We start from the raw sequence: 27,220 nt of genomic DNA, 5'->3' as shown, positions 1-27,220 counted from the left end.
GACTTCCTTAGGAGAACGAACTAGGTAGAAAGATGGCTTTCTTCGGGCTCTGAATAACCTATAAGCCTGGCATGGCAAACGTAGCTCAATAGGAAGGGATTGGGTTTGGTCCTCTGGAACTTCCCTAGTGAACCATCTGCATCCCAAGGGCGGCCAGAGGCCAAGGGCGCTGAGCCCGCGTCTCCTTTAAGAGGTGTGGCCTCGCTGTAGCCACCACAGGAGTGATTGGCTGAAGCTGCCTGTCCCTGGGCGGGACTCGGTTGCTAGGGAGCCGCGCGGGCCCCGAGGAGACTGCGGCGGCTGCGCGTAGGAGCGAGGTGCTTGCTGGGGCTGGGGTGCGCGACGGCGCCGGGGGCTGCGGTGAACGCCTCACAGGCCGTGCAGTTCCCTGTGGGGAGGCGCCGTCGCCATTGCCACCTCGCTCGGTGAGCGCGTCCCGCTCGCCGAGCAGGGCCGCAGCCGACCGCCGGCACCATGGGCCAGTGTGGCATCACCTCCTCCAAGACCGTGCTGGTGTTTCTCAACCTCATCTTCTGGGTGAGCGTGGCCAGCGGGCGGGAAAGGGCGAGGGGCCGGCGGTGCGGCCCGAAGAGGCCTCGGCTGAAGCGCCGGTGGGGACCCAGCGGGGACACAGGCTGGGTCGCGGCTGGCGCTGAGGAGGTGGGGGAGAGACGGGAGTCTGCGGCGGAGACCCGGGAGGGCCTGGGCCCGGAGGCCGCTTCGCTTGGTACCTCCGCGGCCGGGACGAAGACTCGGGGTGTAGCGGGCGGTGAGGAGAAACCCTCGGGGGCTTCTGGCGGCCTCCGTCTCGGGCCCAACGCCCCGGCCGGCGGGCTCTGTGCCAGGAGCCCGGCGCTGAGAGGCCCCCCCCCGCCCACAACCCAACCTCCCCCCGGAGCAGCCTGCTGGACGGAGAGCTCACGTTGCAGATTCTTTCAGGACATCAGGCTCGAAATAGGATATTCCCCAAAGGGTCGGGCTCCTCTTTCTTTGTCAGGGCCCGGAGCCCCCGCGGCTCCACTGGCAGCCCCGGCGAGCGAGCAAACGGTGAAGTGCGGGGACGCTTCCGACTCAGGCAGGAGGAATTTTGCCTTAGAGCTCTTTGTGTGTGGAGAACGGGTCGACTGGTTACCAGCCCAGAAAACGGAAAGGTTTCAACTTGAGAAGCTAAATAATCCTGTGACCAGGAAAATCAATCATATTTGTTTGGTCATGGGGGTGGGTAGCCTGAGATTATAAACCTTGGTTAAATATGACTCGAGTGTCACAAGATCTAGAAAGGGATGAGTTCACTTTCAATAAAAGGTGGCTTATGAATTTTTTTGGACACGCCCCCAAAGGAAGGGCCCTTTATAAAGCACTTCATCTTCAGGTCCTTATCTCGTCAGGGACTTTTGTAATAACCTGTGTTATTCCTATCAGCCTCTCCACCCTCTAGTTCATCTGGACCTTGCACCCGGATAAGTCTTATTAAGCTTTTCTTCCTTCACATCACTTTACTTCATTTCAAAAATAAATACACACCCCTCCCCCAAAGCTTCAGCAGTAGAATAAAAATTCAATGCCCTCCTGGTATTGCAACCAAAATCCTCAAATCATCTTTTCCTTCCTCACGATTGACCATGTTCTTAAACCATGTTCTTAAACACCTGGACACACTTCTCTGTCCCCAGTCTTCAGGACACTTCTTGAACATTTCCACTTTCCATCCTTTTGTATGTCTCCATTCACCTCTTTGCCACAAACATACCTAAATTGGAAGGAATCCTTTCCTCCTTACAACCCGGTTCCCTCCTCCCCCTGCAAAGAATGAAACTTTTCATATCCTGACTGCTGTTGCATAAAAGAATAACTACACATCACAGGGCACTTACCACACACATCTTTTGCCATAAGAGAGTCTTTCAGGGTATGGTGTGATGAAAAGAATCCTGACTGAGAGTACTGTTCAGGATCACCCACGTGACATCAGGATTCCATGATTTCTTCTTTTCCGTTTAGAGCAGTGTTTCTTATACTTTAGTTTGACTTCGAAGCCTTTTTAAAAGGTAAAAGAATCTCCTAGTATCTCCAGATGAGAAACACTATCGGATAAGAAGATTCTTAAGTGTAGACTTAGCTTTGTATCCTTTACAGGCCCTTATTTTTTTACGGGCGTACAGTTTGATTTTGAAGAAGAATCTGTGTACTATCAGGTGACTTTTAGGCCTTTCAGGCTCAGGGACTGGAATTGTTAAACAAAATACTGGAAATACAGGAACCATTTTCTTTAAATAATTAAATTTTCATTTAAAATTGCAGTTTATTCAAAGATTCATTCATCTTTAGAAATTATATAAGTATATGTACTATTATTGGCACTTAGTGAAGAAGGTTATGTTGAACTTCGGTTGTGCTTTTCATGGTGGGTTCTTGCCAAGGCTGAGGTTAAACACCCTTTATCTAGGTTAGTAGAATAGTAAAATGTTTGTGAGGTGAGCTGTGATGAGGAAGTTAAGCAGACACGTAGGGGAAAAATATGTGGCACAGAGCAGGATTCATGTAACACAACTAAGAAGGAAGCAGTGTTAGCTGTGTCTCCCACAGAATTAGTAGTTAGGGACCAACTGTTGGAATCTGATGATGTTGGTAATCATAACTAAATTTGAGTGCTTTTTATACCCAGGCACTCTGCTAAGCACTTTAATGGAATAAAGCCTCATAACAGCCTCATTTGGCAGGGAATATTATGCTTCTCTTACAGATGAGGACATTAAAGTTTAACTTAAAGTGGCACACCCAAGGTGGGGCAGAGCCAGCCTTCAAACCCAGGGTGTCCTATACTCTAGAGCCTGTGATGTTAGAGCAAAGTGTGATTTCAAAAGACTTGCAAAGGGGAAGGAGCTCTTTAGGCAGAGTTAGACTCACTTGCTCCAAAACATGATTTTAACCTTGTTTAGAACTTCCACCAGCATTTAAACTAGACTGTTTAACTTGTCAGTTTAAAAAATTAGGTCGTCATGAGGAAGTACATAAAACATGTTAATCTGTTCTTCCTGGTTTTTTTTATTGCATTCTTCAGTTCTAATAAGTGTATTCTTTTATAAGTGGTCCGTTCCACCTTTTAATACCTTAATGTATAAGTGTAAGAATAAGCATTCCCTACATAGAGCATCTCTAACATTTATCTGGGTTCCCCTCGGCAACGTTTCCCTCATAGCTCAGTTGGTAAAGAATCTGCCTGCAATGCAGGTGACCCAGGTTCAATTCCTGGGTTGGGAAGATCCCCTGGAGAAGGAAATGAAATGGCAACCCACTCCAGTGTTCTTGCCTGAAGAATCCCATGGTCAGAGAAGCCTGGTGGACTACAATCCATGGGGTTGCAAGAGTGGACACAACTTAGCGACACCACTACCACCACCACTGGCAACGTTAGCAAAGATTTTTTTTAACTGTTGCATTGGCTCTTTACTATCAACTGATTGTTGATAAGTGTTGAAGTTTAATTCGTTTGGCAACATATTTAAACTCTGTCTCTTAATATCTTGATATCCTGGTTCAGTTGGCAGTTTGTTCAGTGAGCTGTGATATGGAAATAGATATGTACTTGAAATGCTTAAAATCGGCATTAAATGATATAACAGCCAAAGTTGTTAATGTTGACTTGGTGTAGATTATTGTGGACAGTACAGTCTAAGAAAATTACTGTGGAAAGGCACAAAGGGGAAGCAGTGGTTTCTAAAGTCTTTAAGCTTGTCTTAATGGAAATTGAGAGCTCATCACCAAATTCCAAAATATTAGGGCTTGTAGTGTGAAAGGTTAATTTTGGACAAGTGAAGGGATGTGCAACTCGGATCTCTTTGTTTTTTACAGAATGGCATAGCTTTAAATGTTAGTGTATTAGTGCTAGACCCATGATGATTTTTGGAAGATAAAAGTGTTTAGTTACTAAGTTTTGAAGGCTTTTAGAATAAACAGTCATTAACCTCTTCTCTAAACTGCACTTTTGCTCCAAGGTCAGACAAGAGCCTTAATTCAGTGGGTCATTTGATCTGACCTGGGAGGCCTCATCTAAAACAAGTTTAAATCAGTACTTGATAATTTCAGGTTTTTTTCTGTTCAGTTAATTGAGTACTTAATTAAGTCCCGTGTTATACAAATTACCTTTACTTTTTCTACCCTAGAAGAAGAGCCAATTGGCTAGTGTTTATTTTGCTCACACATATCTTAGGCATTATAGAGACTGTAAGGGAAAGCTTTGTCCATGCTTGCAGAATTTCTAGTCTGGCACATCTGCTTAGGGTGTTGTTTTTCATCAGTATGAAAAGCCATAGTAACGCTACAAGGGCTGTGGAGTAGGAAATACCACAAGGTAAACACCTTTTAAAGGCTTTTGGAAACAACTTTAGAATGTCGCAGCTTCACTAATCATTCATTCATATGAAATACAAATCCTATTTAAAAGCCTTATTTAAGCTTTAAAATTTGTCTTGTCTTAAAAAAGTTTCAACTTTCATTTCTCTCTGTGAATACATAAAATTAAGGAAATGTGCTCTGTTAAGCAGATACTACACAAATGTTTAAGCACCCACTTTTTGCTTATATTACCGGTAAAGTGATGGAAAAGTGAAGATCTCTGTTCTTACAGAGCTTTACAGGACAGACAGTTAAAAATAAGCAAGAAAAATAACAGATAGTGATATGTTACGCAGAGAATTAAGACAGAATGATGTGATAGAGTGATTAGGTGGCTGCTTTAGGTTGGCAAAGAAGTCTTCTCCGAGGAGGTGAAATTTAATCTGGAATATGTGAAGGAACAGATGTTGGGGTGATTTGGAAGAAATGGGGGACATTTAAGACAAGGAACAGCCTACAGGCCCTAAGGCAAATTTGATGTGTTCAAATTACCAAAAGAGGTTTTAGCTATACCTTCATGCTTTTGTTTAAAAGATAAAAATTTATATGAAATATTTCATTATAAATGAAGAAAAACTGCTTGTCACACATCTCCATATACATGTTTTGTGTTTTCTAGCACATCTTGCACATCGTGGAATTTGTTTCTCTACCTCTTGTATTCCCATCTTCATGAGTGACTGCTCCGACAAAGAATATGTCATTGGAGCACACCTTCAGCTAACAGATTTCTTTTTTCGTAGTTGTTTCTCAGTTTACTAGAAGAAAAGCAAGTTATGGTATATGACAGGAGACCTATTTCTTGTCTTTGACAGTTAAGAAAATGAATTACTTCCAGTCTTACTGCATTCACAGTCATCTGTCCACTGGACCAAGTACCTTGTGGCTGGGAGTTATTAACTGAAAGAACTCAAAGCAAAGGGAATGTAGGAGGACTCTCTTTAATGGGCAATTTAAGAAATAGGTTGTTTATTACCTTTTTAGGGTATTTATCATGCTTTGAAATATTTTAATGAATTTTATTCCATAAGATCCAACATTAGGAATTTTGCAAAAAATTTATTCCATAAAATTTATACTTGCATCAAACAAGTATACCCTAAGACTCATTCACTCAGTAAATACTTGCTGAATATCTGTGCTTTACCTGTTTGAGAAATGCAAAAGGTATAGTTCCTGCATTCTAATAGCTTATAGGAAGAGGGGTCAGACAGACAAGCAAAATCATTTAATGTTCTATTGAATTTAATTTCTAGCTGCTCCTCTCCCTCCCCCTTCCACATGGACAGTCTCAAGTCTTCCTTAAAAATGTCATCTCCTTCCTCCCTCCCCCTCTTTAATAGTTTGGTAGAGCCAGTAGCTGAGAAAAAGTATTTGCATTGATGTATTTGTTTTTGACTTACTAAAAGGAAATCTATAGTAAATGCTGACATACTGAATTTTACATTGTTGTTGCTATTGATTAAATACATAACCCAAGCAAAGGCAAACCTGTTATGAAGCTGAAACACCTCAGGTTCCAGTAGTAATAACTGACTCTTTACAGTTAGAGTAGGGTGTGGGGATAGAGAGTCTCAAAGAAAAATGCGTATTTAAATACTCTGAAAATACTCTTTCAGATGACCCCTGGAGCCTAGCAATCTGAAAATATCTAATTTCCATGCTGTTACAATAGTTTGACTGTGGCAGTTGCAGATCTCCAGTTTCACTGCAGCCTGAATCTTTTGGATTTTTCAACTGGGAGATATAAATTGGATTAAATAGAAAAATTTTGTTAAGCTAGATAAACAATGATTATAAAAAGTCAAATACAGAAAACGTTAAATAGAACAGAATTGAGGAACGTGACCTTTGGAATATATCTCCAGAGCAATATTGGTTTAAAGGATTAAAATATTCTTTCTTTAAGAACAATGGCAATAATGATAGTGATATTGATAATGAAGGAAGAAGTGGCTTATTGTCAAAATTATACACCTCGAAGTAGGGTTTTGTTTTGCTTGTCTCCTTGATAGGTGATATTTATGGGGGAAAAAAGATGTGTACTGAAGTGATCAGAATTGTGTTAAGTAGTCAGAAAACATGTAAAGATGAGTCAAAGCCAGGCAGACCCAAAAAAGTCATAAACAAGGAAGATTGGCAGAGGTGCCTAAAACATTTGGGATTGAAGAGATTCCTGTTTTATGTTTTGGTTAAGGACAGATTTAAGAATTCATTTGTTAAAGAACAACAAAGTCTCAATTTCAGATACAATTTTAAATATTGACTTTCATGATTCTGCAAATATATATTTCCTTTTTAAAGAAGACACTAAAAAATATTTTAATATTACCATAATTTCACCACCAGGAGACAACCAGTATTAACATTTTGGTGTTTATAAATATCCATGCATAAGTGTGTTTTTCCCCTAACATACCACAAGTGTGTTACTAAATTATGCTTCAACAAATTTAAGGGCTATAATGCAAATATATCTCTAGATGCTTGGGTTTTTTCTTTTTGTGTGTGTGTGTGTGTAGTATTCGTTTTAATTTTTATTTATTTTGCTTTACAGACTTTTGCTGTTTTCTGTCAAACTTCAACATGATCTTTTGTTTTTGCTATTATAATTTTGTTATTAACATTTTGACGAATGCACCTTGTACAGATCTTTTGTTTCCATCTGACCTCCTTTCTTAAGAATAGACTCCTAGAAGAACAGTTAATAGGTGCAAAAGCATAAATGCTGAGGCTAATGACGTGTTGCCAGATTGCGTTCCAGAAAGAGTCTTCTTATACTCCTGAGGGCTCTTCTGTCTGTATCCTTACGTATCTTTGAATACTGCTTGTCTTTATTATTGACCAGTTTGTTATGGAGAAAATGATATATTTAATAGCTTCCTAAATTCTTGGTTAAAATAGCTTTACTTTCTGTTAAGAGGATTTGAAATCTTTGGTATAGTCTTTTTTTTTTTTTTTTTCCCCTTGAGTGATAAGAGAAATGTGCAGCATTGGACTTGGTAGAAGAGTAATTCTATTTAATGATATGAAGTATTTTATCAGAGTAAGTCAAAACCGAAACAAATATGTTTGACTAGAGAATGTTATATAAGTAGAAGAATGCTGGAAGATTTCAAGTGATTTTAAGAAACTTATGGCTTGAGGGTGAAGTTTGGGGAAGCTTTCAGAAATCCACTGTATAGGACCTACCTGGTGGTCCAGTGGTTAAGACTCTGCACTCCCAATGCTGGGGGCCCTGTTCAATCCCTGGTCAGGGAACTAGATGCCATATTGCCACAGCTAAAGATTTCTTATGCCGCCACTAAAGATCCAGCATGCTGAAACGAAGATCAAAGATTCCACGTGCTGCAACTAAGACTCGGCACAGCCAAACATAACTTTTTTAACTTGGAAGATAATTGCTTTACAATATTGTGTAGGTTTCTGCTGTACAGCAGCGTGATTCAACTCTAAGTATAGGTATATCCCCTCCCTCTGAAGCCTCGCTCCCGACCCCCGATCCCACCCCCTAGGTTGTCCTGGAGCACTGGGCTGAGCTCCCTGTGTTACACAGCAACTTCCCACCTGTGATCTGTTTTACACATAATAGTGTGTATGTCAGTGCTCCTCTCAGTCACCCCGCCCTCTTCCCCTGATGTGTCCACAAGTCTGATCTCTACGTCTGTGTGTCTATTCCTGACCTGCAAATAGGTTCATCAGTACCATTTTTTCTGTATTCCATATATATGCGTTAAATGCGCTGTATAGAATTACCAGTGGATTCCTTATAGGAGAGAAGGAAGATAGGTACATGAGAGACTATTGTGACCATACAGAAAGCTCTGAGTTAAAAGTTTAAAAATAGATACGTAAGATGAATTTCTGCTGCTGTTTTTTCCCTCTCTGATTTTTGAAATCTGCGTTCTTACAAAGTCTGGAGTACACAGTGGTTTTTGCCAAGTCTTTCTATTTTTTCTCCCAACATTCCAATCGCTTCTGCTTTACCAATTGATTGTTGGAGGCAAAAATCACACAGAAGTAGTAGTTCTCGTAGGTGAGAAGAATTTGTCAGACTCTGCTTTTAGCTGAATGACTTCACATGGCCCCCTCATTTTTACCCTGTCCTGCAGGAAAGTCACTTCTGTTCTTCTTTGCTTTATCTTCACCCAAATGCTCCGTGGGATGCTTCTACCTTCACATTTCTAAATTTCCATATAGATACACTTTCACAGCAGAGCTGTTTCATCTCCTATTGTGGAATAGTCTGTTTAATTGTAATGTTGCCACATTCTGGTGGCAAGCTCACTGTGCTTGATGTGCTCCCTTTCATTTCCTATTTCTTCTTTCTTAGACAAGTAAAGAATTTAGGAGTTCTGTGGATTTTAGTATTTGATCATCTCTCTCAGAAGATTTGAAAAGTACAGAAACAAAGCAACTAGTTTCTAAAACCAAAACACTGGTTTCTAAACTACAGAAAAATCAATCTTACATAACAATGAAATTTCTTACTTTAAAAGGGCTTTACTTTTGTTGTAGGGAGTGAAAGGTGAAAGGATAAAGTGAAGTGTCATACTCTGGAACTCATACTTCTAAAATTTTCTAACAGGTAGCTTTATTTTTGGAGGAATAGCTTGGTGTTGTGCAAAAGCACTGAATTTCCTAAGGTTTTAAAATTTTGTGACAGTTTAGAACCATGAGTTTATTAAAGGGTAAAGAAGAGGGACTTCCCTGGTGGTCCAGTGGCTAAGACTCCACGCTCCCAGTGCAACCGGGGGAACCAGGTTCGAGCCTGCTCAGGGAACTAGATCCCACATGACACAACTAAAGAGTTTGCATGCCACAGCTAAAGACCTGGTGCCAATTTTAAAAAGGGTAAGGAAGAACAGTTTTCAGAAAATTATTTTTTTTCCTATTGTTTCAGCTTTCAGCCTTTCCCTTAAATTTCCCTTCACTTCTTTGTAAAAAAGATGAATATTTTTAGTATACTGTTCTCCACAAATCCTCCTTATAGGCTCAGATTTTCTCAGTGGTGACTAAAGCAGTTCAGCTGCTTCCAAGTTCTACATTTCATCCCCTCTGCAGCTGCTTTGTTGGCAAAGCCCAGAGCCTTTGATAGATATCAATCCCAGCATGACCCTTCAGAAGAAGGATTTAACCCTGTTCACCTTTTAGCCTTTCTAATAGCTGCAGCTCCTATGTTAAAAATCTTCATGACTGCAAGTCCCTAGTTAGGAATGAATTACAACTTTCCTTACATTTACCATATATGTCCCACCTGTGTTTGTCATTTGGATGGTTGGATGTCATTAAAGCAGTTGTTTATTGCTGTTTTTAGGTCTTCAGCTCTTGTTAGGACACCTTCTCTGTATTTTCAGAGTAACTGATGTCACTTCATAAGTTGTTTATTATACAACTTCTATACATGTCATTGGGCTTCAAACCTGCCTACCAATGCAGGAGACATAAGAGATACAGGTTCGATCCCTGGGTTGGGAAGATCCCCTAGAGGAGGGCATGGCAACCCACTCCAGTATTCTTGCCTGGAGAATCCCATGGACAGAGGAGCCTGGCGGGCTACGGTCCACAGGTTTGCAAAGAGTCAGACATGACTGAAGCAACTACATACACATACACACATACATGTCATTAAGAGAAGAAAATTTAGAGGACACCCTCTATGAGTTATTTGATTTATATAGTTTCATATCAGCAGTCACTGCAGTTTTTCTTAGTATGTGCAGCGACTATGCTGCTTCCCCCTGTATGTTGTCAAAATAGAAGCATTATGTTCTCAACTGCACTGTGTGATTTAGATGTTGACTAGTTTGCAGCCTAGACTTCTCTCAGATCTATTAGAAAAGAAACAGGCAGCTTTACAAATGGCATCTCCTCCTTGCATTGCATTCATTATCTGTCTGGGTGGACTAGGTGGAGGCTGGCCGCACTGAAAGTGTTTCGCTTGGCCCACGCCCAGGCAGCACCAAGGGTGAGCCTTGTAGGGATCTCAAACTCATTTCGTATCTAAAATGGAAATAGTTCTTCAATGTCCTGTATTTCAAATTGTTGCGTACCTATATCTTCCAGTTTTATTTTCAATCAAATTTATGTAGCCTTTAATTACGTGTACTAGCACCTAAAAGAAGGAATTTATTTTAATTCAAGCCTTGTAAGAAATGAAGGTTGCCTATTAGAGTAAGAAAAGCCAAGAATCCAAAGAATAGAGAGATGACTGGTAAAGACAAACTGGATAAAATTTGATTACTTCATATATAGGATTTCTTCTAATTCAGTTTGGGGACTAAAAGTATTTACTGTAACAAAATGTGTGTACATATGTGTATGTTTGCATACCACACATATGTAGTCAAGAAAAACTAGTTTTTGGTATGAGTGCTAAGTATTCCATATACTTCTGTGGTTAATGCACCCAAATTATTAAACTGTGTCTCCTCTTTTCTCTCTCTTTTGTCTTCTATCATCCCATAATAATATGACCCCAAAGTAAGTATGTCAGTGAACTGAGGGTCTTTGAACAGGTTCAGTTGCTGTAAGTAAAGCATTTATAAACTAATGTATTCCAGATGTGATGGCCATTAATAATTAGGTAAGCTGGATTAAGTTGCTAATCTTGTTCGAATAGGGAACTAAAATCTGTAAGATTGAACTGAAGAGGAAACAAAGCAAATTCAAACCAAAGATTTATGATTGAGCTTGAAGGGCAGTTTCAAGGGAAGGGATGAGATGAGGTGTTCTCAATGAATTTTGACAAATATCTACCATGTGCCAAGAGCTGTTCTGGGTGCTGGATGGTGGTTCAGGGCTGAAAGACTGACGGGAAAAGTTTGTGCCCTAAAGGCATGCAGAGATTTATATAGTTATAATTTCAACCCTTGGGATAAATGCTGTTAGAGCTATGTAGGGGATGCTCTATGACCAAGGGCACCTAATCTGGTCTGAATGGTCAAGAATGGCTTCCTAAAGCAGAGGTGATATTTAAACTGCATCTTAATGGGTGACAAGGAGTTCCTGAGCAGATGAAGAGAGCATTCCAAAGAGAGCAGCAGAGGTAAAGAAGTGAGAATGTGTAGTACATTTGGAATAACGGCTTTCAGTTGCTCAGGGTGCGTGAGAGGTCGTGGAGTTCGAGCCTGAAAAGCGGGAAGGACAGCTTAGTTTATCAGAGGCGTTACTTGCTTCATCCTGATTTTAAACATGCTAATGCCTTGTTCTGGTTTATATTTTTAACAGAAATAACTGATCATATAAAGAACATATTATTAAGGGACAGAGGGAGGGTCAGCAAGTAAGGTTTAGGGTGACCAGTGGTAAGGCCTGAATTAAGACAAGCACTGCAGAGGGTTGAAGAGAAGTTAACAGTATTCAGGTGATGTTTTGAAAGTAAATCTGGGGCTTACCGGGTGGCTCAGTGGTAGAGTCAGCCTGCCAACGTGGGAGATACACATTCAGTCCCTGACACGGGACGATCCCACATGCTGCAGAGTAACTTACCCCATGTACCACGACTGCTGAGCCTGGGAGCCCGTGCTCCACAACAGAGTAGCCTCCACTCGCGACAGCTAGAGGAAAACCTGTACAGCAATGAAGACCCAGCACAGCCATAAATAAAATTTTTAAAAAATAAAGAAACCTGAAGGAGTTTGGAGATTGATGGGATATAGAGGTAGGTCACAGAAAGAGTATAGAGTAACTCTCAGGCATTTGACTAGGAAAAGTAACTGGTGCCGTTTGCTCTGAAATATGAAATATGAGGGCAGATTTAATGGAGTGAGCAGGAAGGCAGCGAGGGTTTGAGGTAGGTTGAGGTCAGGCTGACTGTGGGACTTCCAGATGGTGATGTGTAGTTCTGAGTTGATGGCTTAGGTGGAGAGCTACAGTGACTGGTGAAGCCGTAACTAGGCTAACCCAAGAAGAGCCTACAAAATGAGAACTAAATAGGGCTGAAGGTAGAACCCTGGAGATCACTGACATTTGTGTGGTAAAGGAGAGTCCCTAAAGAGAATGAGAGAGCAAGCAGTGCAAGAAATAGGAAGAAAGCCAGCAGTGGGGCCTCCTGAAAGCCACAGGAGAGTTTGAAAAGAATATGGTTTTTTAAATTGGCTCCATTATTCTAGTTGACGTCTATTAAAAAGTCCATGTTATTTATTTATTTCTGAAGTCAAGTTACTTTCTCAACTTTCTATAAATGGAGTGAGTCTTTTCCATCCAGATCTGGGTGATTCTTCAGGCCTAGTGTATGAAAATATACTAATGATGCCCAAGCTTAGAGTCCCACAGACTTAAACTGCTTTCAGGTTGAGAAGAATTAATGATATCATTGTGGAGGCTCTTTTGTAGTTTGAAAATTAATGCTGTATGTGTTAAATTTTAAAGAATGGTGAAATAACTCTTTTTATATGAAAGCCTCAAAATGCTCTCTAAATGATAATTCATTAAACCGATGTTTTAACACTTAGCCTCACACTGTATTTGCTCATTCACATAAAAGCAGGCAACACTGGGCTGTCAGCATTGTGATGGCAAAATTGACACAATAGCAAAATTGACAATGATGAGAGGAGAACGTATGTATTAATAAAACTCTGTAGGTGGAGCACAGTGTCTGCAGCGGCAGCTGTTTTATGACTTTCTGCATTCACTTTCCCTGTAGGTGCTCTAAAACTTTGTACCTCAGAGTGTAGCTCAAAAATCAGCAGCGTTAGCTGGGAGCTTGTTGGAAATGCAGAATCTCAGGTTCCACCCCCAGACCTACTGATCAATCTGCAGTTTAATAAGATCTTCAGGTGATTCCTATTCACGTAGTTCGAGAAACACAATTCTAAAGCATAAATAGACTTAAAGGGCTTGCAAGGGGCTTCCCTGGTGGCTCAGATAGTGAAGAATCTGCCTGCAATGCGGGAGACCCCGGGTTCAGTCGCTGGGTCAGGAAGATCCCCTGGAGAAGGGAATGGCAACCCCCTCTAATATTCTTGCCTGGAGAATCCCAGGGACAGAGGAGCCTGGTGGGCTACAGTCCACGGGGCTGCAGAGTCAGGGATCACTGAGTGACTAACACACACACAAAGGATTTGCGAAGTTCTTTAGTCATTCAGCCCTCTAGCTTTACCATTTCACAGTCTCAACCAGGACAGCAAATTTTTTAGAAGTGGGTATCATGTATCATGGTTATTAGTTACTATTGTATTTTCTTTCCCCAAGGCAAGAGATGAGAGTATAAATGCAGATTCTGGAGTCAGATTACCTGGGTTCAGGTCCTGACTCTGCCACTTGTCCTGATTTCCCCATTTGAGGGGGGCAGCCCTCCCCTCTGCGCTGATCTGTAATTGACTACAGAAGGCCTTTGGGGTGTGTGTGTTTTCATTCTTGTCATCGATATTATGTGTGGGATTAATGGTTTCTCAGTCCTAGATGAGCCAGCATGGAATTTGGAAGACTTTTCAACTTTAGTAAAGAAATGTTCTTACTAATGAATAATTTTCAGCTTCACTGAAAAAAGTCTACAAATAGATTTAAAAGTGGTGGAAAATCTCATTGAGTTCTAACGTGCCAAGAAATAGTGGGAATGTTTAGCAGCAGGGGTTGGAGAATTTTACCAGTGCTCTGACCTTGTTTTCTACAGGGAGCCGCTGGCATTTTATGCTATGTTGGAGCCTATGTCTTCATCACTTACGACGACTATGACCACTTCTTTGAAGATGTGTACACTCTCATCCCTGCTGTGGTGATCATAGCTGTTGGGGCCCTGCTCTTCATTATTGGGCTAATTGGTTGCTGTGCCACAATCCGGGAAAGCCGCTGTGGACTTGCCACGGTAAGTTAGTTCTTCCCTGACCATATGTGTTGTCATAATATGTGGGAATATTAATTTGTGTTACTTGCTTGACTTGAGCATGAAACTCCGTATTCTCTTTGGCTCTCTTTATAATTGGAATAGAATTAGCACTTGTCTTAAACTTGTAGCAGTTATCTCAGATAATTGCTTTTTATCAAGAGAGTATTTAGAGCTATTTTTTCATTTGTATTTAACTTTTGACAATGTTTCCTTACATTTTCCTTACAGTTTGTCATCATCCTACTCTTGGTTTTTGTCACAGAAGTTGTTGTTGTGGTTTTGGGATATGTTTACAGAGCAAAGGTATGTTGTCTACTGTAATTTATATGTTTTAAAAGGTGGTTGAAGTGTTTTGAGTGAAATAGAACTCATTTTCAGAGTAAACATTTTCTTTTGCCTTCAGTTTAGCCACCACTTGAAAAATATAAAGGTAATTAGAAATTATGTGTCAGGATTTCTTGTCTCATTTAATATAACAAAGTTTTACTCTGCTGCTGGCCTAGTTTTAGGTGGTGCTGGTTTAGTTGCTAAGTTGTGTCCAGCTTGCGACCCCATGGACTGTAGCCCGCCAGGCTCCTCTGCCCATGGTATTCTCCAGGCAAGAATACTGGAGTGGGTTCCCATTTCCTTCTCCAAGGGATCTTCCCGACCCAGGAATTGAACCCCGGTCTCCTGCATTGCAGGCAGATTCTTTCCGACTGAGCTACGAGGGAAACCCCTAGTTTGTAGACAGTTTTCTTTAAATGACTCTAGTTGTTGTTCAGTTGCTAGTCATTCCAGCTCTTTGCAACCATGGATTACAGCATGCCCAGCTCCCCCATCCTTCACTATCTCCCAGAGTTTGCTCATATTCATGTCTGTTGAGTCAGTGGTGCTATCTAACCATCTCCTCCTCTGATGCCCCCTTCTCCTTTTAACTTCAGTCTTTGCCAGTATCAGGCTCTTTTCCATTGAGTTGACTCTTCATATCAGGTGGCCAAAGTATTAGAGCTTCAGCATCAGTCCTTCCAACTAATATTCAGGGTTGATTTTCTTTAAGATTGAATGGGTTGATCTCCTTGGAATTCAAGGGACTTTCAAGAGTCTTCTCCAGCACCACAGGTCGAAAGCATCAATTCTTTGGCACTCAACCTTCCTTATGGTCCAACTTTCACATCCATACATGACTACTGAAAAAACCATAGCTTTTGACTATACAGACCTTTGTTAGCAGAGTGATGCTTTTTAGTATACTGTCTAGGTTTGTCATGTGAAAGTGAAAGTGGTAGTCACTCCGTCATGTCTGTCTCTTTGTGACCCCATGGACTGTAGCCCACCAGGCTCCTCTATCCATGGGATTCTCCAGGCAAGAGTGTGCCCTCCTCCAAGGGATCTTCCCGACCTAGGGATCAAGCCTACATCTCTTATGTCTCCTGCATTGGCAGGTGGGTTCTTTATCACTAGTGGCTTCTCAGTCTTTGTCATAGGTTTGTCATAGCTTTCCTTCCAAGGAACGAGCATCTCCTTGACTGTAGAATGATCTACAAATGAATAATAGGTCAGCTGAGAAATTTGTTCAAATTTCCTTAGTCCATAGATTCCCAGATTTCTATTTTAGAAGAATTAAATTAAGGATTTCATTTTCCATTGCCTCTTCAGGAAAAAATGCCTTGGTCCTAGACATAGAAAAAGGGAGTTGGTTTTCAGTTGCTCAGTTGTATTCAACTCTTTTGGAGCCCGTGGACTGCAGCATGCCGGGTTCCTGTCCTTCATTATCTCCCAGCTTGCTCAAACTCATGTCCATTGAATTGGTGATGCCATCTAACCGTCTCATCCTCTGTCGTCCCCTTCTCCTCTTGCCTTCAGTGTTTCCCAGCATCAGGGTCTTTTCCGATGAGTCAGCTCTTCGCATCGGGTGGCCAATGTATTGGAGCTTCAGCTTCAGCATCAGTCCTTCCAATGAATATTCAAGGTTGATTGCCTTTATGATTGACTGGTTTGATCTCCTTGCTGTCCAAGGGACTCTCAAGAGTCTTCTCCCAACACCACAGTTCAAATGCATCATACTGGGGTTTGCAATCCTACAACTTGTTCCTGAGGAACAGGGGCTCTACCAAATGCCAAGACAACTATAGCCACTCCCTTCTTTCCACTTTTCTGGTCATTTCTTCTTTTCTTGCCCCTTCCTTTCTATTTTACCCACTTTTGCCTTCCACCTACAGCAGCATTTAAGGCTAAATAGGCTGCTTTAAATTAATTAATTTGGGTATAACTGAAAATCCCACGGACGGAGGAGCCCGGTGGGCTGCAGTCCATGGGGTCGCTAGGAGTCGGACAGGACTGAGCAACTTCACTTTCACTTTTCACTCTCATGCATTGGAGAAGAAAATGGCAACCCACTCCAGTGTTCTTGCCTGGAGAATCCCAGGGATGGGGGAGCCTGGTGGGCTGCCATCTATGGAGTAGCACAGAGTCGGACACGATTGAAGCGACTTAGCAGCAGCATAGAGCTGTTACGGAGAAGGCAATGGCACCCCACTCCAGTACTCTTGCCTGGAAAATCCCATGGACGGAAGAGCCTGGTAGGCTGTAGTCCATGGGATCGAGGCAACCCACTCCAGTATTCTTGCCTGGAGAATCCCAGGGATGGGGGAGCCTGGTGGGCTGCCGTCTATGGGGTCACACAGAGTCGGACACGACTGAAGTGACTTAGCAGCAGCAGCAGCAGCATAGAGCTGTTATGGCTTCCCTGGTGGCTCAGAGGATAAAGCGTCTGCCTGCAATGCAGGAGACCTGGTTTTGATCCCTGGGTTGGGAAGATCCCCTGGAGAAGGAAATGGCAACCCACTCCAGTATTCTTGCCTGGAGAATTCCATGGACACAGGAGCCTTGCGGGCTACAGTCCACAGGGTTGCAAAGAGTCGGACACGACTGAGCGACATCACACACTCACACACACAGAGCTGTTATGGGCTTCCCTGGTGACTCAGGGGTAAAGAACCTGCCTGCTAGTACAGGAGGCATAGGTTCGATCTCTGCACGGGGAAGATCCCCTGGGGAAGGAAATGGCAACCCCCTCTAGTATTCTTGCTTGGAAAATCCCATGGACAGAGGAGCCTGGGGAGCTGAAGTCCATGCATTAGCAAGAGTTGGACACAGTTTATCGACTAAACAACAACAACATAGAACCGATACAAAGGCATCCTAAGTTATTCTCTGAGCACACCTGGGATTATTTTCATTGTAACTTATGATTTGGAGTCAAAGACATGATAGGCTGATTTACTATTTAACCATTGCTGTGTAAGGTACCAGACAGGTATGCTAAAAAAAAGAATGCAGTGGATCATACCCCTGCCTACAGTCTGGTTATCAATTTTATGATCTTAACCACATGACTGATAAAATTACCAAATAGGTCTCATCATCTTAGAAGGGTAAGGAGAATCTGGTACAAGCAAACTTTATTAAATGACACTTTAGTTGCCACTCTGTTGGCAGTGAGGTATTTTGAAGAGTTGATTTCCTGATGGTTTTTGTTTTTTTTTTTAATCTGTTGATTACTTTTGCATATTTGTCCAAGTCTAAATAAACATTAAATAAGTAAAATGTAATATTGGTATTTGTCCCCAAAGTATCCTGTGGGTGCTTTTTAAGTTGTTTAATTTTTACCTCCTTTAGGAAAGGTAAATGAGTAGGTCTTCTAAGAACCCCATTTGAAAAAGGAGGGGATATATTTATAATTTAGACACCTATCTCAAGGCTCAACTGCTTTCTCCCTCTTTCATACATAGGTAGCCTGCCATCTTGCACACAATCATCTCTTTGATTGCTTTTAATCTAATGTAATATGTCTGACATTTTACCTGAGTCTACCTGAAGGCAGGAAGGGAGAGAATTTTTTTCTTACAAGAAATTCATAGTGCTATCTCGAAACTTTACATACATGCCATTTAGGCATTTAGCTGGAGCCTTGACTAATGTTACTTTCACCAATATTTTTGAGGGACTAGATTCTTTGTTTTGATTCAGGTGGAAAATGAAGTTGATCGCAGCATTCAGAAGGTATATAAGACCTACAATGGAACCAACCCTGATGCTGCTAGCCGGGCCATTGACTATGTTCAGAGACAGGTGAGTTCTCTTGAAGCTGATTTGTTTTTGAGAACCAATTGCTATTGAGTCAACATTGAACTTAGCTCTGTTACTGTGTAAATTAGCAGTGTACCTTTATAGCCATGGTTAGCGGCATAATGAGTCCAATATTTTTACCTTCACCCTTGAAAAGTTTTTTCCACCAGTACCTAGCATAGCCATAAGAAGCATCTGCCCTTCCCCCCAAAAAAATAATTAGCTAAAGGGGTGATAACGAGCGAGAGATTTATGTCACAGGAAAGTTGAGAGCCCAAATGAACTTTAGAGGCGGTAAGAAGTCTTTCACATACCTTTGGAAGATAAGACCACCAAAGATAACAGACAAAACTGTAAAAAAAGAAAATTATTGTAAACAATTTGAAACATACCTAAAGGTAGAATCATCTAGTAGATCTTTGTATCCATGAACTCACCTCAAAATTTATCTACTTTCTGCCAATCTTATTTCATCTATTTCATCTTATTTCTTACTCCTGCATGTCTTTTGCTAGTTATAACTTAGAGTAAATCCCAGACATTTCAGACAAAAAATTTTAAATACTTTCTCTTTGGATATAATATTTAATTCAGAATCAGATGTTTAACAGGCAAAATTAAAGATTTTTTTCTTAGCTATAAACTACCCCTTGTTGGCAATATGATTTTTCAAACAGAGGGTCTAGAACCACTAATTATGTGTAGCGATTTAAATTAAAGTTAAAAATTCACTTCCTCAGTCAACACTAGCACATTGTGAATGCTCAGTAGTTCCGTGTGGCTAGTTGTTACCATACTGAGCTTACAGACCTACAGCATTTCTGTCATTGCAGGAAGTTCTGTTGGACATCTATTGGTCTAAAGTAGCTTAAAGCTCTGCAGTGCACAGAACTCTGAAGTTCAACACAGGGCCATGTATTCTAGGAGGACTGATGTCTCTGTTCTCTTCTCTGTTAGCTGCACTGTTGTGGAATTCACAACTATTCAGACTGGGAAAATACAGACTGGTTTAAAGAAACAAAAAACCAGAGCGTCCCTCTTAGTTGTTGCAGAGAGACAGCCAGCAGCTGTAACGGCAGTCTGGCCAACCCCTCTGATCTTTATGCTGAGGTAAGTTCAGTTTCTTGACTAGCACTTGTCCAGCCTGGTAACCTGTTTTCTTGGTGACTTATCTCTACCTAGAACTTCTCTACCTTCTTTTACTTGCCTTTAATGTCATTTAATTTTAATATGTTATTTTCAAATGCATTATCTTTTTCCCTCTTATAGTTTGTCATTTCTATTTCTGCCAGTGAGTAGTAATGTGTGACCTTGCAGCTTTTCCCTTTTAAAAAGACTAATGAAGATGACTTTGGGTGTTTCAGGGGTGTGAGGCTCTGGTTGTGAAGAAGCTACAAGAAATCATGATGCATGTTATCTGGGCAGCATTGGCATTTGCAGCTATTCAGGTAAGCACAGCTAGCCAAGGAGTTATCAGAGTGTACTGATTCTCCAGTGTCAACACCGAATGGTTTTTAACCGCCAAGTGCAGTTAAGCTTTGTGTATATGGATAACTTGGAAGTGATTGAGGTATAGACACCAGTGTCCAACATCTTCTATTTCCTGTCTCCAGACATAGACCCAGAATGGTCCCAGAAACCAGAGATCTGGACGGGGGACGTCTTATTTTATTTTCTTGACTTGATTAGTGAGTGACTTGTTCAAAATATAGACTGTTGTCATAATGTATTCTTGGGAGGTGCTTTAGTAGAACTTCACACAATTGTTAAAAAAATCAAACTGCTTTATTTTAGCTTGGAGATGGAAAGCTTTATTTTAATTTTTTTTTTGTTTCTCTTTCCATTTCTTGCTTTCCTGTCTCCAAGGGATTTATATGTTAATATACATACATCAAGAACTGGCACTACACTGGTCTCTTACAGTAATAGGAGCAACTTTATCAGTTTACAGAAAAGACTGTTAAGTAAAAACTGAGGTTTAACTGCCCTAGTATTTGTGGATTTAGTTTTTTTAGACAGATTGGCATCAAGAAGTCTGTCATACTACTTGGCATATCTGGAAATGTCCCATGTCCCAGCTCCTACCAGTGAAAACAGTCTTTTTTTCCCCCTTATTAATAGCTTGTACAAAGTAGCTGGTAATTGTTTTAATTACCTCTCACTTTATCAAAAACAAACAAACAAACCCACACGTACCCTTTATACCTCATCAGTTCAGTTCAGTCGCTCAGTTATGTCTGACTCTTTGTGACCCCATGGACTACAGCACACCAGGCTTCCCTCTTATCACCAACTCTTGGAGCTTGCTCAAACTCATGTCCATCGAGTCAGTGATGCCATCCAACCATCTCATTCTCTGTCATCCCCTTCTCCTCCTGCCTTATATCTTCAATCTCATACCCACCTAAAAAAAAAATGACGATGACAATTTTTCTGCCCAGTTAAACTACCTACATTCCTAGTTTCTCAGGTATATATATTTTATCTTAGGGATTCTGTTAAAGGAATGTTACAGCTGTTTGAAAATGATTGAAAATCCTTTGCATCAGATCTGGTTCTCAGAGTATTCTTTAGTGTTCTTTTAGTATATTCTTGAAACGTGCTTCAGGTCCAGAGAATCTATTCTAGCACATTATTGACCAAGACATATCAACACCACAGGCATTAATTAATTTCTGCAAAAATCCCCCAGGCAATAATGTGTTAAAGTTTTTATATCATTTAATTGCTAGATAAACCAGTGTAATTGCTAATTTATATGTAAGTTGCTTGGCTTGTCTGCTATTTGTATATTTGAACAGAAACTAGTGTGTTTAGTAGGAAGTGCCTTTTAAAATGGCAAAAAGGTGATTGTTTACTTTGCTGGTATTCACACACCTCTGAAATGATTGATTAAAAAGCCTAGCTCTATTTGCTATGGTCTTTGTCCTTCTAAGCATTTACTCTGTGGCTCAGCGTAGCAGTAATCTATAGATCAGCAGGGATGTATTTCATATTTTCTCTGTGTAAACACTGTCATTTAGCTAAAAATAATGAAACATGAAGGTGGTGTCTTTACCCAAGTGAAATCCTGATCTGTGCATTTTTAATGACTTTATGTGTGGCAATAAAGCTGCATATATTAGCATGCAGCAGAAAAGCTTAAGTATATGATGCTTATGATCATGAAGTATGCAACATGTATATAGAAGGCTAATGAAAATCAACACTCAGATATGTCCCTCATCTACTTGAGCTTATTAACTAGCTTATTAATATTTCTTCATTAAATATTTTTCAGTGGGGACTAATAAACATTCTAACCAGTCTCTTAAATATGCCTTCTTATACCATGTTATAGGTAAATCACCGTGGCTTAAATAATATCTGATAAAGCTTTGATGTTTCAAGTTTAGCAAAACTAAGTCAGAGATTGAGAACTTTTGCAGACTTGAAACATAGTGGTTTTGAAAATTTTTAAAATTTTAGTTTTAAGAAAAGAAACATCCATTTGCAGTAAAGGATTTTCTAATATGTGTGAGTGCCTATAAATGTTTAAACTTTCGGTATTCAGAATCTGATGTGGATTGGTGCCCAGGATATGGAAAACCTAGGTGAAGGCAGAAACAGTTCAAAGAGCAATGAGCTTTTATACTTACTGTGATAGAGAAAGAGCTAGAAGGATGCTTGGAGATTCTCCAGTCCCTGTTCCCTTAGTTTTGAAGACCTTGAAATTGAGGAAGAGCAAGGATAGCATGATTTAGGACCATCACTAAATCTTGAACCTTGTCTCCATGTGTGCTCTGCCTCTGATTACCAATTGAAGAATTAAGATTCTCAAAAGATTAAATTCCTAAATTCTGTTATGAAATCTGACAGTGAATTGATACTTTAAGCTGGATGGAATACAAAATGTAATAGCATTGAAAAATTGTTAGCATTTTTCTTCAGGTTCTAAAGTGGGGAAGCTCTAAGAGCTATTGCGGTAAATTGTTTTATTTAATGGTAAAGAAAGATGATTTTTGGTAGTGTTGTGAATATCAAAACTATGCAAGTGCTGTCTCCTTTGATTTTGAGTATGATTTGTTGTACCGTTAAGCTATGTTTCATCAATGTTTTAAGACATAAAAGTGAATTTAAGATAAAATTTTCTCATAAGCTTAATTCACCAATAAGAGCCTGTTGTTTGAGTATTGTGGGCCAGTCTGCCCACCGCCTCTTTTGGTGTGAGCCCCACTCATTTTATGTGTTGTCCATGGCTGCTTTTGTGTTATGGTGACAGAGTTGAGTAGTTGCCACAGAGACTGATTTTGTCTCTTGGTTCACAGAGCCTAAAATATTTACTATAATTGTCCTTTATGAAACATTGGCGTTCTAGTCTTGTTAAGTGGTCTAGGTTTGGGTAGGACCAAAATGATCAAGAAAAAAAACGCTGAAAAGAGTTAATTGTTACAACAGGATTTTTTAATATAAGAGAATGAAATTTTAAAGATTTTGCACACTCCTTATACTATTAGTTTGTTAATCAGCAAGATATTTCACTTCTTTGATAGTAACTAGCCTTTTAAATATACAAATAAAACAGTCTGGTCATAATAATAAAATCTAGATTTTTGATTTGGCAAGCTCTTTTAAGTATCAGGTGCAGATAAAGCTGTCTACAAAGGCAGTATGGGAAAAAATGGAAATTGTCAGTCCTTGGACAATGCTGTCACGTTCTTAAGATGGAATGATCAAGAGCAAAATTCTATAGAGAACTGCTTCCCAAGGCCATGCTGCTTTTTTCTGGTCTGTATGCCAAGTGTGAAGTAGGCTGAGACTGCTGTTTCCTTCCTGCTTCTTCTAACTTCTATTTTAATTCATTAAAATGAGTTAAAATACATATGTAAATAGCACTTTGGATTGGGCCCTTTAGATAGTTAAAATTGAGTGGCTTAATTCTGACCGTCTTTTGAAAAAAATATTTTAAGTAATTCCTTAAAAACTCAAAACCAAAGCTTGGGAAGCTAATTCCTGAGTAGCTAAGTTGTGGGTTTTTTTTTTTAATTTGGGGAATTTAATTGTTAACTTTTTGAAAATTCTTTCATTGAAAAGCCCACTTGATAAATTTTTCTGCAAATGATAAATATTTAATAATAGGTGAAACTCCTGCTCAAGTCTTGACCCCAGTTCTTGAGTCCCTCCTTGGTTAGATAAGCACATAAATATTTTTTATACAAATAGAAGCTTATAGGATGCAATTTTCTACTTTTTTCCTTAAGATAATTGTATGAAGCCTCCAGTTTTGAGAAATAATGCAGACAGAATCTTTATGTGCCTTGCACAGTTTCCCTCAGTGGTTAACATTTTGCAAAACTGTTATATGTCACAACCAGGACATTGGCATTGATACAATCCACTGGTTTTATTTAGATTTCTCATTTCTATATGTGTATTCAGTTCTGTACAGTTTTATGACCTGTTTGGTTCTTGTATCCACCACCACCACAGTCAAAATACTGACCAGTTGCAACACTGTAAGAGTCCCACCTGGTAGTCTTTTATGATTGCACCCACCTCCCTCCCATGCCTCCTCCCCCATACCCTGGCAACCACTAATCCGTCCTCCATTCCTAAAACTTCATCATTCTAAAAATACTATATAAGTGGAACAATATATGTAACCTTTTGTACCTTCTTGAAGACAAATTAATATGCTACCATGGCTACCTATAAGTATTCTATTTTTTTACCTACTTCATAATTTATTTGCATTAATGGGCATTTATGGAAGTGTTGCTATTACCAAAATGCAAGTAGTGAATACCCTCTGTATGTATGTGCAAAATCTATAGCAAAAAATGTGTAGCCTTTAAGTTCAGGGGTCAGAGAATAGGGATGACTTTTTGATAGGTATTTCTAAATTTTTCTCAGAAAAGAGTGTTTCCAATGTCCAGTTCTGATTACCTGGTGTAAAATACCTACTTCCCCATAATGCCATCTATAGTTGTGTATCATAGAGCATTTTAATCCTTGGCAGTCAGTTTTTTAATCATTTGCTTGATGTATTTAGCAGTCATTTTTGCTGTTGTCTGTGTGTTACATTTGGACTAGGTGCAGATTACTTCTCATGACTTGAATATTGTAGGGATAAGTTTCATTCTAAGAAATCACACTGCAGCTAAAACATTTGTGATATTTTTAAATCTGTTGTTGGAGAATTTCAATAATCAATGAGATTTTAATGTAGCAAAGCTTTGGAAATGAACCTGTAATACTTAGTGATGAGGTTTGCACTATAAGAAGTTATTGTGTAGCACTTAATTTTTTTTTTAATTTTTATTGGAGAATTTAATGTTATTAAACAGATTCGTTTCCAGGCATGAGTAGGATTTTATCAAACTTATTGAATTGTTTTTAAATCAGTATAAGTTGATTTAATTTAAATTAAAGTCAAGAAAAAAAGGATACTTATTTCAGACCCCATTTTGAGAGTGCTGACTCCAGTAGAAGTTAACCAGCTGAAAGGAATGTGAGGAGGTGAGAATGGGAAGAGATCTTTTTCCCAACCAAATCAATAATTTCAGAGCTTAGCATTTTTATTGCTCAATTTAACATTGCCTGGGAACATAATTGTGTTTGATCTTATAGCTATTCTAAAAATGTTTTGATGTACAGTAAATGGAAATGTGTTTTTTTAGGAATTAGATACTAAACATGTCTAGAATTGGCTTAAGATATATAGTGAACTTCAACAATATCTACTTTTAAAATGTCTTAAAGGTACTTTGCACTAGTAAACACTCAGCAAATGCTGTTATAATGAAACTGATGAATTCAAGCAGAAAATATATATCCCAAATGGGTAGAATAGAGGCTAAGTAAGGGAAGAAGTTGGAGTGTGTAACTTCATCATGGAGAATTCAGACTGAGGACTTCCTTTGTCTCTGTACCTGTGTCTCATTAGTAATCTTCCACTTCAGACTTTGAGCGTCTAGTTATAGATCGGGTACATTCTGTTGAAATTAGATTGACCCCTGTATGTACAAAGGGCCCTGCCTTTTAAAATCAAATAACTGAGACCTTTCACTTTCAGTGAAAAGTTAGAACAGCACATTAATTTATTTAGCTCTTTAATAACTGTTTATATTTTATAAGAAGGCAGGTCAGAAATTCTAGACTCGTTTCTCTTTAATCCAGCTTAATCCTCTCACTTATCCAAAATAACATGGCATGACTTTATTACTATTCCAGTTTGCTACCACAGAAGGATTAGGCCTATTAAAATGATGAAGAAAGTGACCTTTAAAAAGTAATATGTACATAATATCACAGAGCTGTCCTGGATTTCAAAGATAATAATTGCGAAGCAGAAACCTTCAAACCACACTTTTTGGCATCAGGATTGGTTCCCCCTGCATAGGGATTTTGGGCTACTCATATATTGGGCTTTTTATTCTGTGGATTGTCATAAAGCCTATCTCCCCAAAATCCAGATGTGTGAAAGACCAACATTAGATTTCCTCATATGTAGTCTTGATCATTCCACTCTAGACCTTTGCTGTCTAGTATGGTAACCACTAGCCACATACATCTGAATATAAATTAATAACATAAAAAATGCAGCTCCTTAGTTGCACTAGCTCCATTTCAGGTGATCAGGAACCTCATGTGGCTAGTGGTACCATATGTGACAGCTCAGTTACGGACTGTTTGCATCACTGCAGAAAGTACACTTCTGTACAGCCCTAGTCTGGTCAGGATGGGGATGGCACTAGGAGAGCCTGGATATTCTGCTCGCTTCACGGATTATTCTTAGATGTGCAGCGGGGATGCCAAAACTGGGTTCTTAGTTCCTAAAAGGATAATGTGTTCATTAGAAATTGCTTACTGTTTGTGATTTTTTTGATGATTTGAGATCTTTGAACTGTGAAACAGTTCCATTGCCAACAAAGAACTACACACTTGCTATAAGAGGATTTTCAGCCTTTTTTCCCCATTGTTTTCTTCCTACAGCTGCTGGGCATGCTGTGTGCCTGCATCGTGTTGTGCAGAAGGAGTAGAGATCCTGCCTATGAGCTCCTCATCACCGGCGGAGCCTATGCATAGTAGAAAACTCAAGCCTGAGCTTTTTAGTCTTGTTCTGATTTGGAAGGTGAATTGAGCAGGTCCACTGCTATTGGCCTCCTGAGTTCATTTAGTTAAAGCACACATACACAGGTGTTGGACGGAGCAGCTTGACTCTTCATTTGTCTACCTTCTTACCTACCCACCTATGACTTTTTTTTTTTCCCTCTGTTTTAGCTGACTCTCCATGTCTGTAAGTGTTTTGAGTATGGCGGTAAATGTTCTAATCTCAGAACCGTTTGTGAGTTGCGTAGTGTGGTAGAATTAAAGGTTGACGTGGCCCTGCTTCTGTCACCTCCAAGCATAATGGGACTGCTGCTGTAGTATCACCAGGTCCTTTCAGTCTTCACGGTGGAGAACTCTTGGCCAAAGGTTTTGGGGGGGAGGAGGAGGCAGTCAGCTGTCTGGTTAAAGTTAATACCAGATAGTGCCCCTCATCAGTGTCCTTTTTAAAAATATATACTATAGTCCAGTAAGATAGCAACTGTACAAAATGGCTAAGATAGATTTTAGAATCATACCTCGTGTATCTTGGTTCATCTTCAAAATCAGACTGATCTTTGAAACTAGCGGTTTTTAATCAAAGCTGGCTTTATAGGAGGAGTATAATGTATGCACTACTGTTTTAAAACAATTAGTGTGAGTGTGTGTGTACTTTTGTATGATTGAGCCCATTCATCGTAAGTCTAAACTTGTTAGAAATAATGTACCCATGTAGACTAGCAAAATAGTATGTAGATGTGATCTCAGTTGTAAATAGAAAAATCTAATTCAATAAACTCTGTATCACCCCCTCAA

The 27,220-nt window shown here is 39.9% G+C and overlaps 1 protein-coding gene across 1 annotated transcript; it reads left to right on the top strand.

Moving 5' to 3' along the window:
* Positions 1–270: 270 nt before the first annotated feature.
* On the top strand, positions 271–27,220 carry TSPAN3 (tetraspanin 3). The gene is made up of 7 exons (XM_027521079.1): positions 271–537; positions 14,015–14,206; positions 14,456–14,530; positions 18,239–18,340; positions 19,295–19,447; positions 19,702–19,785; positions 26,312–27,220. The coding sequence occupies exons 1-7, from the start codon at positions 475–477 to the stop codon at positions 26,402–26,404; spliced, it is 762 nt and encodes a 253-aa protein (XP_027376880.1). The 5' UTR covers positions 271–474; the 3' UTR covers positions 26,405–27,220.

Source organism: Bos indicus x Bos taurus, chromosome 21 (genome assembly GCF_003369695.1).
Source record: "Bos indicus x Bos taurus breed Angus x Brahman F1 hybrid chromosome 21, Bos_hybrid_MaternalHap_v2.0, whole genome shotgun sequence".
In the NCBI taxonomy this organism is placed as follows: domain Eukaryota; kingdom Metazoa; phylum Chordata; class Mammalia; order Artiodactyla; family Bovidae; genus Bos; species Bos indicus x Bos taurus.
This window is presented reverse-complemented; position numbering and strand designations above follow the sequence as displayed.

Bases quoted from the DNA above. Each gene is read 5' to 3' on its own strand.
- TSPAN3 (XM_027521079.1), top strand. From the start codon at position 475: ATGGGCCAGTGTGGCATCACCTCCTCCAAGACCGTGCTGGTGTTTCTC. The intron at 18,341-19,294 runs GTGAGTTCTCTT...CTTCTCTGTTAG, and splicing joins TTGACTATGTTCAGAGACAG to CTGCACTGTTGTGGAATTCA. The intron at 19,786-26,311 runs GTAAGCACAGCT...TTCTTCCTACAG, and splicing joins TGGCATTTGCAGCTATTCAG to CTGCTGGGCATGCTGTGTGC.